Source organism: Capsella rubella, unplaced genomic scaffold (assembly GCF_000375325.1).
Source record: "Capsella rubella cultivar Monte Gargano unplaced genomic scaffold, Caprub1_0 scaffold_2, whole genome shotgun sequence".
Lineage (NCBI taxonomy): Eukaryota > Viridiplantae > Streptophyta > Magnoliopsida > Brassicales > Brassicaceae > Capsella > Capsella rubella.
Genome location: NW_006238922.1, coordinates 11,587,922 through 11,603,485, shown reverse-complemented (window position 1 = coordinate 11,603,485; position 15,564 = coordinate 11,587,922). Strand labels below are relative to the sequence as shown.

Genomic DNA, 15,564 nt, shown 5'->3' with positions numbered 1-15,564 from the left:
AAGAGGAATATGGTTAAGATTATACATTTATGTTTGTTCTTTTTAAGCCTTACAAGGTTGCCGCAGGCAAAACTACAGAGTGAAGACTTATATCAACTGATTCTTGTCTATGCTCTTCCATTCAAGAAAACAAAACAGACATTAAGAATTAAGTAGTATCTTTCATATTTCTGATCTTAATTTGATCGGCTTCTATCAAAAATTTCAGATTTACGATACCGATTTTTTCTATGAACATCAAACTGAAGTGAAGAAAGCTTGTGAGAAACCGCTGACCAAATCATATCCACAGAGTCTCCAGGACGCGAAGGAAACCGATACTCAAAACAGCCAACTACCTCTTTCAGTCTCTCCCACTTCTTCCTCCACTGATCCTCTCTAATCCCTCTCAGAAGATTTACCAAAAGCCCTTTCTTGACAGCTTCAGACGAATGCACAAACACAGAGAAACTTGAATAGTCTAGAGTATCTTCAAATGGGAGCTCAATCTGATCACTGATTATAACTGGAACACAATGGCTCACGATGGCATCGAAGAGACGATTAGAGGAAGGAGTGTCACCAGCGATGTTGAGACAAAACTTTGAAGAAGCCATTCCTTTACCAGTTTGTTTAGTCCCGTTCCCTCTTACAGTTCCAAATGCAAAATGAACGTCTTTCTCATCTTTGAGAAGGTTATACAGTTCTTGGCGAATAGTTCCACCCTAAGACGAAAAACAATCTGACGGTTGAGATTATCTATAAAGAGCAACAGAACTGATAGATTAGAGAGGAAAACTCAGAAACACTTACATCTTTTCTGTAGATTGCTCCTTGGAAATATGCCAATATAGGACGCTTCTCAAACGGAGCTGACTCATTGTTAGATATAGTCTTAACGACGTGCAAGTAAGGCGCGATGATGTCTTTCTCAAGACTGGCAATCGCGGAAGGGTACCTTCCGAAATCCGAGAGAACAAACATTGCTGATCCAAGAAAGTTCCTTGCATAGAGCAAACTGTTTGGATGATGAGCTGTTATCAAATGATCTTTGCCATCAAATCTTTTCCACTCATCTTGACTTTTCAAGTACTCAACTAATCTTTCCTGCAACAATCTATCAACACTAACGGTTTCGTTCCCACGGAGCTTAGATTTCCGATTGTAACTCAAAGAAGCAAAGAAGGGCACAAAAACTATGTCAGCTTCAATCGAGTTCTTCACTCTAACTGCACTACATGGTCTATTGATTTCAGGTTTCTCTGAAGCTAATAGATCAAGTGTAAGCCAATACTCTACACTGTGTTGCCGATTCAACCCACCAGGATAAGAAGGGACTAAGCTAATGTTCTCAACATCTGGCCAAATCTCAGATCCTTTGCTATGCCAATTCAATATCCCAAAGTGAAATTCAGAGGGCAAATCGTACATAAAGACCTTCAACACACCTCTGTTTCGATCGCATTTGGTATCTATTTTCCCCAAGTCCTCGTTCTTGATTGGAGGAGTCATCAGCTTCCGAACTAAACTTGAAGTGAAAGAAGACTCGTTGCGTTGGAGGAAGAAGAGAGAGGAGACGATGAAGAGCAGCGTCGAAACAGTGATGGTGTAAAACAGGAATTTTGAGGAAAGCAAACTCTTTTCCGACATTTTTGTCGAACCTCAATCATCCAAACAGAACCAAAGTGAGTGGATAGTGTTCGAGTTTCTTGTGGGTAAATCGATTCGCAGAAAAAAAGGTTTCAGCTTTCGACCATCATAGATAGAAGAGCCATTGTGGAAAAATAGCTAGTACCTGAAAGAATTAGGGGTTCCGAGGTTTTACGCCATGGCAGGAGAACAGAGACTTTGATCAATGACTCAGTCTTCTTAGCTGATACTACCAGCGAACTTGTAAGAATCAGACAAGACTTCGAGTTACACGATTTGGTTTTCGGATCTTCAAATTTCTCAAGGGGTGACTTTTTATTTTATTTTCTGCGTTATATTTGGTCTTCGTTTCTGTGTGCCTCTAGAGACCTTTCCTCTCTGCTCAGGACAATTGGTGAAGACACTTCCGAGTGATAAACTATAAAAAATTAGATTGTCCTAAAAGAATCCAAAGTAAGAATCCTTGGAAAATTAATCACTAAAATTAATTATCATTAATCACTAAATTTGAAGGTCCGTATATACAAATTACTAAAATTATTCACATCTAGATTCTTATATAATTACTAATTACTAAAATTTCATATATTCCTGAATTAGAAGCTCCACACAAATTTCTTGTATTGATAATTACAACAAAAGAAATAAACACATGAAAGAAAGTAAGAAACATAGAAGATTTTATGTAACAGTGGATACTGATGATAAATGTTACGTGTAATAACAGTAAAATTTTAGTACCAGGTTTGTTTCGTTTTACTGCATTATCTTATATCACCGCAAAAAAGTTCATAACTTTAAGCCTCATCTTTGTCCTACTAGTTAGTTAAATAGATTGAAAATGATATTGGTTTGTTTCATTGTGATATTCATAGTATGTTTTTAAATATTATATGTACATTTTATGATGTTTGGTTTTAAAATGAGAGATCTTAAGTCGTCTTACTTGATATGATAAAGATAAACCCTTTACGAAAGAAAACCTCAGACTTGATATGAATGGACAAGGCCCAAGCTGAAGTGATCCAGAAAACTTGAAGAACTTTGAAGATATCTTTCGTAGAGAGGACACTGAAGCCCAATATCTGTTTGCATAATATATCCATCCATATCACCCAAACGGTGACAGAACATGGAAACACAAGAGTGGCATGTTGTATGAGCAATCAAATACAAGAAAAACTTTATTAGTGTTTGGTTAGTCTTGCGATTTTTCGTTTTTTTATTCAACAAGTGACAGACAGAGAGACACTTCAAATAAGTCCTAGATTTGATGTTTAGCTTAATAAGTTTTTTTTTTTTAATTAACCGTAGTCAATTGTTTAATAATCATTTGGGTGTCCCTCTCTCTCTCTCTCGTATTGGTCGTTTTTATTCTTCTGATTTCTCATTGCTGCCTGCTAGTTTTGATATAAAAGAAAATGTGGATCATAATAATTAACTAGTCTCACTCTGATACTGATCAAAAAATTAATGACGCAAAGACAACATAGTGACTGTGACTTATATATATTTAAAACATACATAATTAATTAAGTCGATTTTATTAGAGGGTTGATGATGTGAATTATGAAATTCACGAGTAGGGGCACGGTTGGTGAGAAACAAAGAGTCCTTTCAATAATCTTTCCCTTTTCTCTCTCTCTCTGTTTGTTCTTAATTGTATTTTTATATGTTACTACGATCCCTTTTAAAAATATTATTAAAAAGCAGACCTAATTCCACTTTTTGGATTATTTTCTTATTAATGAAATTTTAACTCTACAGTACGATAGATACTGACTAATAAACCGAGTTAACTAGCTAAAGAAATATAATTAAAAGGCATCGTAGTCGTCAAAGATTTCATTAAGAAGTCACTTACTTTTTCAATTCATTTGACAATCAACTTCGTGACATTCTTGCGTGATTTTTGGCTTTTGGATACCTTAATTATGTTTTTTCTATAGTATAATCGTCAAATTATGACATTTTCCTAATCCAAATGGTTGTTGTGTTTTTCTTCTTGGTCGATGTGGCACAAAGACAAAGCAATCACTAGTTAAACCCTCCGCTAATGTCTTTTTTTTTACTCGTCACTACACTGTATATTTTCGTTTTAATTGGTTATGTATAATAAAAGTAATTAAATTACATTTTTTGGTATCAAAATAGTACATATACATTGCATTTGCATGTAACGAGTAAAAATAAATTGTATTTGCATGTGCATGTAACGAGTAAAAATAAATTGCATTTGCATTTTTTGGTATTAAAATAGTACATATACATTGCATTATTGTGTAGCACCAAACGCAATACACATTCTTCAGTGCCACTATATTCGAATCTATAATTTTTTTATATTAAGTTAAGATACTTTTTCCTACATTATGAAAAGTTCTTGTGGTCAGGAAAAAAAAAACTCGTTGAGTTGTTTTCGTTGTAAATTAAATATTGATGTATCCTATAATAATTCCTATAGTATATAGATATTTTGACCTGATAGAGAGAATACCATTTACACACTACCTATCTAATTTATACATGCAATAATTATTTATTTTATTTTATTTTGGTTACATACAACAGTTAAGAAAGTTAATTTCTATAAACCCAAAAAAAAAAAGAAGTTAATTTCTTATTATGAGCGACGGGAATTAAAAAAAGAGTGGGACGATATATGGTCGTCGAGACTTTTGTGTGTATAAAGAGCGGGGCCTATGTTTTGCTGATTTCACGTGTAAAGAAGTCAATTTGACTAATTAGTCAGTATATTAAAATCCAATTAGAAAACATATAATACTGTCAATTCATTTGCTTTTTCTTTTGAAATTTGTCATCAAAATCTTCCTTTTTCATTTTTAATTTGTACTCTTATAATATCGAAGGAAGCTACGTGTTTCATTCATTTTTTATTGAATAGTTTTATTTTCCATTTTTTTTCTTTTGCAATATTCAAGGTGGGCACATGAAAAAGAAATAAGTATGAAAGACGTATCGTTGTGTCAAATTCTAAGCTTTTTATTTATCATACTGGCACAAATATACTAATGGATTGTATATGCCATTTGAGTTCAAATTAATATAATGGATAATACAAAAAAAAAAAAGTTGCAACTCTAACATAAATGTATATAAGAAGTTTGGAATAGTATAAAAAAAAGTGATCATGAGATTGCATTCCAATATTAACCTGTCATTGTCCCTTTGCTTGTGGGAGCAGGTCCGTTGGACTGAGTCGGATTCGCAATTAATTTATTGACTCAAAAAAAAAAAATTTATTTTATTATGTTCTCTGTATAAACAAATCATCGTGTATACATAATGCAATGCACATGATCTCGACGGTAAAATAAGGCTGGCTACTGATTTTTTTCTCCGATACTTTCTTCTTTCAACCAAAAAAGATAATTATTTCATCATGTCACTCGTAATTCTATTACCGATCTGAGACCACGAAGACCATATGCTATATAATGGAAGAGAATAATAAATTTTCTATACTCTTATGTCGCGTTTGAATATGACAATACGTGAAATAATGGAAGAGAATGAATATCGTTTTATCGACAGAGAGACAATATCCCCCCATCTTTTTTTAATAATTATACTGTACATTTCACCACACACATACATATTCATTTATTTCATTCTAAATTATATCTTCACTAAATATACATATAGTGTACATATCAATTATTTCAAACATGTTATAATTTATCCGGATTCTTATTAAAACCCCCTTCAAAAAAAAACAAATTAGCTTTTTAGTCGTATGCATAAATATAATTTTAAAACACTACAGCAAATGACTATATAGGGAGACGAAAAAAGATCAATTATGTAAAAAAAGTAGCCCATATTTTAAGTCACTTTGTCGAGTCCGTAGGTATATATATATAAAATAAAAATCCTCTAGGGTTAGATAGATTACAAACAGTCAGCATAATGTAGCTATTTTTTTATAAAAAGGGGCACAAAGGGGCATTCACAAGTTAGAAGCTAGTCCACACCCTTCTCTAGTCTCTTCTTCACTTCGTTTTGATAAAGAGTCTTTCGTATGACCCAAAGAGCCACTTGCAAGTTGCAACTTGAGGGATAAATAAAAGTAGCTAGGGTTTCTACAGATGAAGAAGAGACAGATGGTAATCAAGCAGAGATCAAGAAACTCCAACACATCTTCCTCTTGGACTACCACTTCTTCTTCTTCTTCTTCCTCGGCCATCAGTAACGTCCGCTACGTCGAGTGCCAGAAGAACCACGCTGCTAACATCGGAGGTTACGCCGTCGACGGTTGCCGTGAGTTCATGGCCGCCGGGGTTGAAGGAACCGTCGATGCTTTGAGATGCGCCGCTTGTGGTTGTCACCGGAATTTTCACCGGAAGGAAGTTGATACGGAGGTTGTTTGTGAGTATTCTCCACCTGACGCTTGAATTTTTTTTTGTTTCCAGAGGATTTTTTACTTTCCTTTTTCTTTTTCTTTTTTTCTGGTTTGGATTGGATTGATCGATTGATTTTTAAAGATGGATTTTATTAGAGGATATTTGTATATGAATATTGATGTGTATATCAAACAGCTCACATACCGCCCATCTATATATCTATATATGTATTTACAAATATAGCTTGCTGGTTTGACATATTGTATACTTCTGTTTGTGTGATGTGTAAACAATAGTTTATTTTTAATTTACATCGTCTTTTTTTTTTTTTTTACAAAAAATGAGCTAGCTTGACGAAATATTTGTATATGCTGATTAAAAACTAAAGGATTGTGAAACTATTTTCACATTTTTTTGGTTCAAATTTAATTTGGGGAATGATAGTGGAATTTTTTTTTCTTCAACAAGTTGAGTTTAAGATGAGAGACGCAGTAAAAGAAGGATATGATCTTTAATTACCTATCACGATATATATTGACCAATTTATTTTATTTTTGTTAAAGTATCGATGACCATTCTTCCATCTTCTTGTATGAGATCATTTGTATAGGAGCTAGGCATCTTTGTTAAAAGACTATACAACTTATTTTGTTCTGTCTAAAACTCGAATACAAGTTCCAATACATTTGTAGCCCTCTCTTTTCTTTGGACATTGAACCTCTGATCCCTTAAACATATGTAGAATTTATATATAATTAAGTTTCACGAAATGTTAGTAAACCTCAGTAATTAAGAATCGTCTTACTTCTTTTCTTTCAACAAAACAAATGATATTTGCAATCATACGACCAGTAATAAGATACTGATTTAGTAGGAATATGTGGACGTAGCCTGATAAATTAGATATTTATCTCGAAGATATATAAATATATATATAGTTGAATCTAATTCCGTTTGTATATTTGGCCTGGCTTCTTGAATCTAATTCCATTTATCAAATAATCATACATATATTGCGTGTGTATGAAAGCAATAAATTTTATTTGTATAATTATGTACGCGATTTCTTTGATACCACGAACGGCCCACACATATCGAATCATGTTTTCTTATCGTCTAGGTTAATGGTTTTTTGTCTACTTATTTCTTTTAAAAATCTATAATATATAGGAGTAGAATCAAAAGAAGTGGCTGAAGCAACTACAATTAAATAAGTGTTAATATATGGCCATGGGAAAAGATTTGGTTTTGTGATTAAAAAATGGTGTATTGGCTGCTTTTGCCATCATCTAAGTGGCCACTCGAATTTGTTGGAAAAGACCACTGTAGTTTTAATTATTATTATTATTATCGTTTCAAAACGAAAAGAACTTTATATATTTTCTATTCCAACTTTTTAAACTTAAGCATATTGTGAATCTCCAGAAGTTCTGAACTGTACTTAGTTTTTAGTAATGTATTGAAACCGTGACACGTATATTTAAATGACTCCGCTAGGTAAAGAAACATGCAACATTACCAAATTATATCACATCTTTATAGTGGGCACTTTGAAAAATGTATTGCGCAAATAATACATTTCCGCAAGAAAGTTCGCGTTTCGCCAGTCAACAAATTTCTAATCATTCGCAATGTAGAGTAAATAATTCTCAAGACATTGTTACATAAACTTCAATCTCTTTCTTGTTTCTTCTCGAGCGTAAAACGTGAAGTGTGTAAAACTAAATTAGAGAAGATTAAACATTATGATCGTAAAAAGATTTTCAAAGTTTTTATAAAAATCGGAACATCTTTTCAATTAGGTGGCATGTAATTGTCGGAGAGAGAGAGCTTGAAGTTGAAATCGGTGAAGGCCCATTATTGGCAAATCAATCGACACTCAAAACCAATGACAATATTTATATTTTTCTAAAACAAGTCAAATTGGTTTTATATGGGGTGAAGGTGAACAAAACTACATTTTTATTGTTGTTGACGATTGGCTCTTTCGTAAGTGTGCAAGTTTTAGAAGACCCACACCCACTAATTACTATGATTATTATCAAGGAATTCTTTTTGTTTTTGTTTTGTAATAGAGCGACGTGAAAAGCCCTAGCTAGGGGCCATTCAATAAAGCCCATGGTATATGACTTTTCTTTATATAAATTTCATCAAAACATGCACTTGTTCGAATGTAGAGTTTAACTTCTTGGACACATCTTTATGTGCGACTTACAAACTAAGAAGATGATGTACTAGAGAAATAACTCCTTACTAAATGAATCAAAAGAATTGTTACAATATTAAAAAGGGGTCATGATATATATAGTGGAATGACAAGGCAATTATATTATATATTTTGTAAGAAATAATTTATTTAAAATAAATCCCTGTAGAAGAATAAAAAAGAAGGGACCAAAAATGAACAAAACACGTGGACCAAGACAGCGAAAAGAAATCTTTGGCTTATCTAACAATGGAGAGATGGGTTTGAGAAAATGATTGAAAGTGAAGATGAGAGTTCCTTTCCTTTTGATACATGGGATCGATGTGATTTCCAAAGGCCCGCCCTTGTAATCTCACATGCTTCTGTCCTTTTAATCCTCTGATTCACACTCTTCTTCTTTCCTAATTTTCTTTTTCTTCTCATCCCCTTTCCAAAAATAACTATTCTAATCGTGATCAAAGCATGCATGCGCAGTGTCGTATGCGTATACATACTATAATACTATCAAAGTTATCGATCGATGACAAAAAAAGAGAGCGAGATAGAGAGATATGTTAATTCAAATGCAGTATTAGATATATTCAGTTTACTCTACTATAGGTAATAGATCTTTATCATGAATATTGATACTTAGATATTTGTATAAGTACAGTATGTACTTAATTAGTATAAACTGTACTTATACATATATCTAAGTATCAATATTCATGATAATCTTCGTACCTATAAGCCAATCCGTTAAGTTTAGACAAGCACTCAGTTTATGCTACTTGAAACTACTCAGCTAATCATCTAATTCAATTCATGTTTTTTTTTTTTCTGGTGAGTTTGATGAGTTTTTTTTTATCAAAAAAATTAATCAGTTTGATCGATATACGTTTTCAAAATGTTATTTTAGGTCACATCTAACTTTCCATATGAAATTTGCAACATTTTATGTTTTACATTATTAGAATTAATATACAAAACAGACTGTTATACGAAAAGTTTATGATAAAATATACTTGTGCATGTAGATCAACGCATCTTGTATTCTTGTGCATGAGATGGACACCATACCTAAACAGCTAAACCATAAAAAACCAAAAAAGGACTTGTAGAAGTAAAATAGTATTGGACAATGGAGAGGCCCATTAGTTTAAATGGGCTTGAATAAACGTACCAGATCGTAAACAAACAGGTTAGACAAACATGCTACGATGATTTATAAATTTTATATGATTACGAGTTTGCGGTTCGCCAATCGCCAGTCGATTAAATTCGATATTGTGAAGAAAAGAAAAAAAAAAATAATCATTTATTTCAGAAGACTACATATACTAAATAAAAACAAAAGACTAGATCAAATAGCAATTTGATTCTAACAGAAATTAATTATGATAACAGCTTAACTTTTATGACAAAAATTAAACCATGCATACGAATACGATCATAACTAAAGGAAGTGAGATTTGTCTAGACTACTATATCCTTTCCTCTTTAATGTAAAAACTGTATTTCATATGGCGGCGAATCAACTCTATTACAAATGTCTCTCCATCTTTTTAATTGGATAAAAACTACAAATAACTACAATAATTGATTTACATTGTGAGATTGATAAGGTTAGTTATACAGATAACTAAGGATTTATTATGTTCTACTTTAAGTCATACTCAATTGTTGTTTGTTATCACCAATTCCTATTCTAGGAAGACCAAAAGAAGTCATATTATACTGTATTGTATTATCTATGTGAGTGATGTTTGCTTATCTTTAATGATGATTAGCCAATTTTGTAGGTAACATGCATGCATAAACGTCATTTAATGCTCGTAGTCTTTAAAAAAAAAAAAAAAAACTTTATATATAGATTTGTTTATTGAAGTACTACATTAATTAAATAAACTTTACTTTCATATAGTAACAGTTTTTATCTTCATCGACTTGATAAGAAGCAAGCCACACTGTAAAATAATATGTAACTAACAATCATAGCGAACAGACAAAAGAAAGAAAAAGAAGTAAACCTATACAGTTGCTTAATTCATGTATTATTTTCTTAGAACAAATCTGGACTGTTGTTGTCATTCTTCTCACCCTCTAAAGACACATCGATGATACCTTCTTGATTATCACCACACTGAACCAAGCCTTGATCATCAAACAACCATTTCTCGATCAAAGACAACGAGCCTTGGTTATCAGCAGTAGCTTCCATGTCTATGCTTGTCTTGCTCTCACCTTGGAGCATACTTGTCTCCGGCATCAAATTCAGCTTCTCATCAACTGATCCAGATTCTGAGTTCGACGAGAACAAAGAGTGATGATCAAAAACTCCTTCTTCACCTGTGCTTGAGCTCCTATTAATGGATAGTGATGAAGTGTTGGGCCTTGAAGATGTTGAGCTTGTCCAGTTCTGAAGTAACTTAGAGATGTTCTCTGTATTTGAGGCATACGTATCAGTGGCAGAATGATGATTAGATTTTGGTGAGTCGTCCGGATCGAGAGGGATCGATGAAGATGGTTGGTCAAGTGATAAGGCTTGGAATAAGGCTTGTTTGGCCATGTTGATGTCTGTTTGAAGCTTTTTCTCCCATTGTCCTTTGTTGGTGATCCTTTTGTTGTGATTACATCTATTGTTGTTGTTATTACAAGATGAAATCTCTGTCGCCATATTAGTTTTGTCTTCGTTGATGAAACCGTTTTGAAGCTTCGTCGTCACGAGTTTCTTTTTAAGATGCGTGTTCCAAAAGTTCTTGATATCATTGTCGGTCCTCTGAGGTAGATATGATGCTATAGCTGCCCATCTGATTGTTAAAGAAAGATTAAGTCAAGATAAAAAAAAATAACAAAAACACTCATTAATAAACGAATGTAAATTCTATCTTAATAATATTATTAGGAGATTAGGGGAGATGGGACAAACACAGATATTATTGGAGATGATCAAGGGGTGTATCATGTTTGTATATACGTAAAGGAGGAATAAAGAAGTGTATGATCATGTACCTATTACCCAAAAGAGCTTGGAGATGGATGATCATCTTCTCTTCGGATGGAGTGAAATTTCCTCGTCTGATCCCAGGACGAAGATAATTAGTCCATCTGAGTCTACAACTCTTGCTACACCTTAGCAAACCTGTTCAAACATACATTTTTATATATTAAGGAATACATAATATATAACTAACGTGAAGAAGAAAGAAAGTGAAAAGAAAGATCAAGACCGGTGTTTGTCGGAACAGATCTCCAGTTTCCAGGGCCGTGTTGTTGAATATAAGAGACCAAGATTATGTCTTCTTCGGGAGTCCATGGTCCTTTCTTCACCTCGATCTTCTCACAACACGGTGGTCTACCCATATTCACACACACGTTCTTGATCGTCTCCTATATGTGTTTTCCTTTTCTTTAATTTTTTTTTTTTTTTTCTCCGTATAGTATATACATCGACGCAGTAAGACGATCTAAGATTGGATTTTTGGTATAGTAGTGTGTGGAAGCTAGGGACAGTAACTAGTTAGACTTTAAGATAGGATTTTTTGTTGCAAAGAGGGTGTTCTCAAAATCTCACTTTTTTGGACTTGAAAGAATCTTCCTGATCTTTCTTTTAACCTTTCTCTTTTAATCTCTCTTTTTTTTTTTTTGTGGCTGGTTATAAGAAGAGAGGATATACACTTAAAAGACTTTGGGTGTTGAAGAGAGAAAGACAAGCGTCTAAGTCTTATGGAGGAGTTATGTGGGTTGTTCTTTGGATCTATATGCATTGAAATAAAGGCATACACACATATTTAAACAGCGAGGAGCACTATTAGCGCTTGAATGACAATTTTATCTTTTCTTTTGTAAAACTTAATTGATTTCTTTTGTCTTATTAACATATAAACATATATGCAAACATTAATTTGACTTTTGATCTGACCCATAAAAGACTGTCTGAAACGCTTACATATGAACTATCATAAAGTTAACCGCAATAAATAAATATTATACAGTATAAAACATAATTACTGAACGTGGATGCTGAACCCGAACAGAAAAAGAAAGCCTTAGATTAAAGGGAGGGGAGATTAGAAACACTATCACCGCTAGAAGATCTAGAAAGCAGTTCAGAAATTTGATGATCCTTTGGATCAAATAATCTTTTTGTGTGTTGTTGACTCCAGCACTAGCTTGTAACCTTGTTTTTTATCTTTTTTTGGCAAGGCTGCATTCTTTAGGTTTTACCTCTGTAATTCCTAAACCTTCATATTTTAATGATATTCACATTTATATCAAAAAAAAAAGGGAGGGGGGGAATAGAGTCAGTCAATAGAGACAGCAAAGAGCATTTACTCATTTTGGTTTGCTTGTTCAAAAAGAAGTCAGCCCTTCAATTCAGGAACGTGGCAATACTAATCAAAAGGGTTGGCTCTGCAATTACGAGTATTTAGTATATACCGATTATGTAGGTGAGAGTGAGATTCTTCTATATGCTTAGTGTTGAGGAATCACAATCACCCCTTCTTTTTTTTCTTGACTCTAAAGATTCACTATAGACTATAGATCATTAGAATTTAGGTTTTTGATATTCACACGTACGAACCAAAAAAAAAATAAGAAGAACAAGTATGCACTATCGCTCATAATTAAGTTCGGTGCCAAATCCAGCCATCTTGCCAAACGTTTTTTTTTTCTTTTTTTAAAAATCTTTTTTTTTGTATATATATTTAAAGATACCTTCCATATAACATCTTGGCAAATGTTTCGCGCAGATTCTCCTTATCAAATTAAAAAGATTACAAGTCGAGTCTTTCTATATATAGTTCTATCACTCTCTCATAGTTCAAATCAATGTTTATAACAGATAAAGATCAGATGGAAGATTGAACTAGAGAAATCAGACGAAATGAGCAAATTTGCCCCTAGAACTAACATATTTTTCGTATAATTTAAAGTGCCACTGAAGATGTTTGAAATGTTCTTTCTAACTATTTAATAATAGTATTAATTTGAATATCATTCACCGAATCACCGTTACCATTTTTTAATTGTACTATAAAACTTTTACCAATCAAAATTATAATTAAACCATTATTTTTTACAGTTTTTATAAATCTTTAATTAACAACTATATAATTCGTTTGTTTAACCGGCTTGTGTCATCATCAGCAATCGAACCTTATATTCAGATAATCCAGTTATATAAAGAAACGTAATAAAATATGAAACACGATGTGATACGACCTGATAAATACTACTATTAATTAACCCAAACATATACTCCATATCATATATTATATACTATATAGCTTTACGTCTTATTAAAATTGGGCATGCTCTATAGTGTTATTAATAGCGTTAATCGACAGGCGACAGCTGTATTCATGTCGTAACAAAGATGACGGTGTTACAACATTATGTGTATTTGATAAAATTAAGAAAAGTTACGATTAATATTAGTCTACCAAAACATTTGAATAATGATCAGAAATAGCATTTACTCATTTGAAATATCCTTTAAAAGAAACCCTATCAAATCTAGATCTAGTTCACGTATTTTTCACTTTAATTAAATTTATTTTGTTGGATGTTTCCCTAATGATTGGCATAATAACGTCCACGTATACTTTTAAATATATCGAAAAATCTGATCCACGTTAATTATTAAAGAGAAGAAAAAAAAGAGTCTAATCCACTTTCAAATGACATTTTCTAGTACTACGTTATTCGATGTCAAGTCCATCTATCAAAATTAAATATTGAATTTATGGTTAAATTTTTTAACATTTTAAATTTTCATTTAAAACCGTCATTTCTACTTATCATATTTTTTTTCTTATTATTATTATTTTTACAATTTTCAGTAATTAAGGAATAATTTTGGACTAAAATCTAGATTACTACCTATAAGGCATATAGAAAAATCTATATTTTTTTTTTGCTATTCAGTGCATTTAGAAAGAGCAACCTTGACTATAATCACAGCAAAAGAATGTAATTTATTGTTTTGTAACTTTTAAAGTTACAATAGTTCAAAACACTGCACAAATATAGAATATATATTGGTTATAACTTATAAGTTAGTTAATTAATCTGTTTTGTTTTCAATTTTTTTTGAAAATTTCTCGTTATAATTTTATTTCCATTTTGGGAATATTGTTTTGGTGTTCTGATGATGAAATAGTGTCGTTGAAGATGCAATTTTTTTTTCAATTTTACATTTAAAAAAAATAATGTTGGATGTCTTTCTGGCACTGGTAACGATTATCATTCCTCAACAAATAAAAATAAAAATAGGTTTATCATAGGTTAATCCAGTTAAAATATCCAAAAAGAAAAAAAACCAAGCCAAGTTCTAAAATAACACACCAAATAATTTGGTTATTATTTTATTATTAGCAAGCCAAGCTATTTGAAGATTGAGAGTTTAAATATGTGTCTTGTACTCTAATAGTCCAATTATATATTTCAATTGTTTTCCTATCGTCTACTTCTATGCATGTATAAATATAAATGCGTTTTTTTCCCTCGCTTCAATGATTCACTTCTTAATATACACATATCATTTGATTTATGACGAAATAAATGTACGTTTAAGTTATATTATTTCTTGCAAAATTTTGGTAGTTGGAGTATCCAATCCTACAGCCACACAACAATGAAAATCAATAGTTAGTTAGTTCACACTTGAAGATTGTGTTAACATCATAAACTTTATCCCAAATAAATCATATCCACGGAATATATAAACTATTATAAGCCATATTCTTTTAACGAACGATAGCTACGTATATACATTTATCGATAGATGTGCACCCCAGTTTTAGAAATGTTACAGAACACGTACGTCTTAATTCTCCAATTAGGAGTATATATTATGCCTAAATAATGGGTAAGTACGTATACTTTTGTGGCCCTTTTAGCTAAGACTTTAAGACCAAGTCATATATTACATACTCACTACAAAAAAAGGCTTATCTTTCATCAATTAAATAGCATCAAAAATATAAATGATAGTAGTTTAAATTACTTATTAGCAAATGACACAAAATAAATAATTTAACATCAAATGTAATAAATGATGTGTTAATTAATTTATTTAAAATCAGTTCATTAAAATTGATACAAATTTGTACCAGTTTGCATCACTTAGAAAAATTGATTCAGAATATATATTTAAATCAATTAAGATAACCGATGTATTCACGTAATTTTATTAACATCACTTTTTAAAATGATATAAAATTTACATCAATTAAATGTGATGCTAAATTTATATATTTTAATTATTAAAAAACTAGTTGAATTTTATTTTAATTATTAGAAACTAATTGAAATGAAATAACCATATTCGATTTATCTTTTATAATTAATTTCGATTTTTCTTCAAAATCAACAATGAAT

The 15,564-nt window shown here is 31.7% G+C and overlaps 3 protein-coding genes across 4 annotated transcripts; 1 reads left to right on the top strand and 2 right to left on the bottom strand.

The window, feature by feature from the left end:
• Positions 1-87: 87 nt before the first annotated feature.
• On the bottom strand, positions 88-2,000 carry LOC17895051 (probable arabinosyltransferase ARAD1). Of its 2 annotated transcripts, XM_023788043.1 has the most exons (3): positions 1,775-2,000; positions 793-1,640; positions 88-704 (listed from the first exon to the last, which is right to left on the bottom strand). In XM_023788043.1, exons 2-3 carry the CDS (start codon positions 1,627-1,629, stop codon positions 177-179), a joined length of 1,365 nt encoding a protein of 454 aa, XP_023643811.1. In that variant the 5' UTR covers positions 1,630-1,640; positions 1,775-2,000; the 3' UTR covers positions 88-176. The 2 variants fall into 2 exon arrangements, with proteins under 2 accessions (XP_023643811.1, XP_006300319.1); XM_006300257.2 differs by having other exon boundaries at positions 793-1,999.
• A 3,556-nt stretch (positions 2,001-5,556) lies between these two features.
• Positions 5,557-6,302, top strand: LOC17894879 (mini zinc finger protein 1). The gene has a single exon (XM_006302982.2). It carries the CDS (start codon positions 5,739-5,741, stop codon positions 6,042-6,044), a length of 306 nt encoding a protein of 101 aa, XP_006303044.1. The 5' UTR covers positions 5,557-5,738; the 3' UTR covers positions 6,045-6,302.
• A 3,786-nt stretch (positions 6,303-10,088) lies between these two features.
• LOC17895524 (myb-related protein 306) lies at positions 10,089-11,818 on the bottom strand. The gene is made up of 3 exons (XM_006302458.2): positions 11,409-11,818; positions 11,191-11,320; positions 10,089-10,988 (listed from the first exon to the last, which is right to left on the bottom strand). Exons 1-3 carry the CDS (start codon positions 11,539-11,541, stop codon positions 10,241-10,243), a joined length of 1,011 nt encoding a protein of 336 aa, XP_006302520.1. The 5' UTR covers positions 11,542-11,818; the 3' UTR covers positions 10,089-10,240.
• Positions 11,819-15,564: the final 3,746 nt, after the last annotated feature.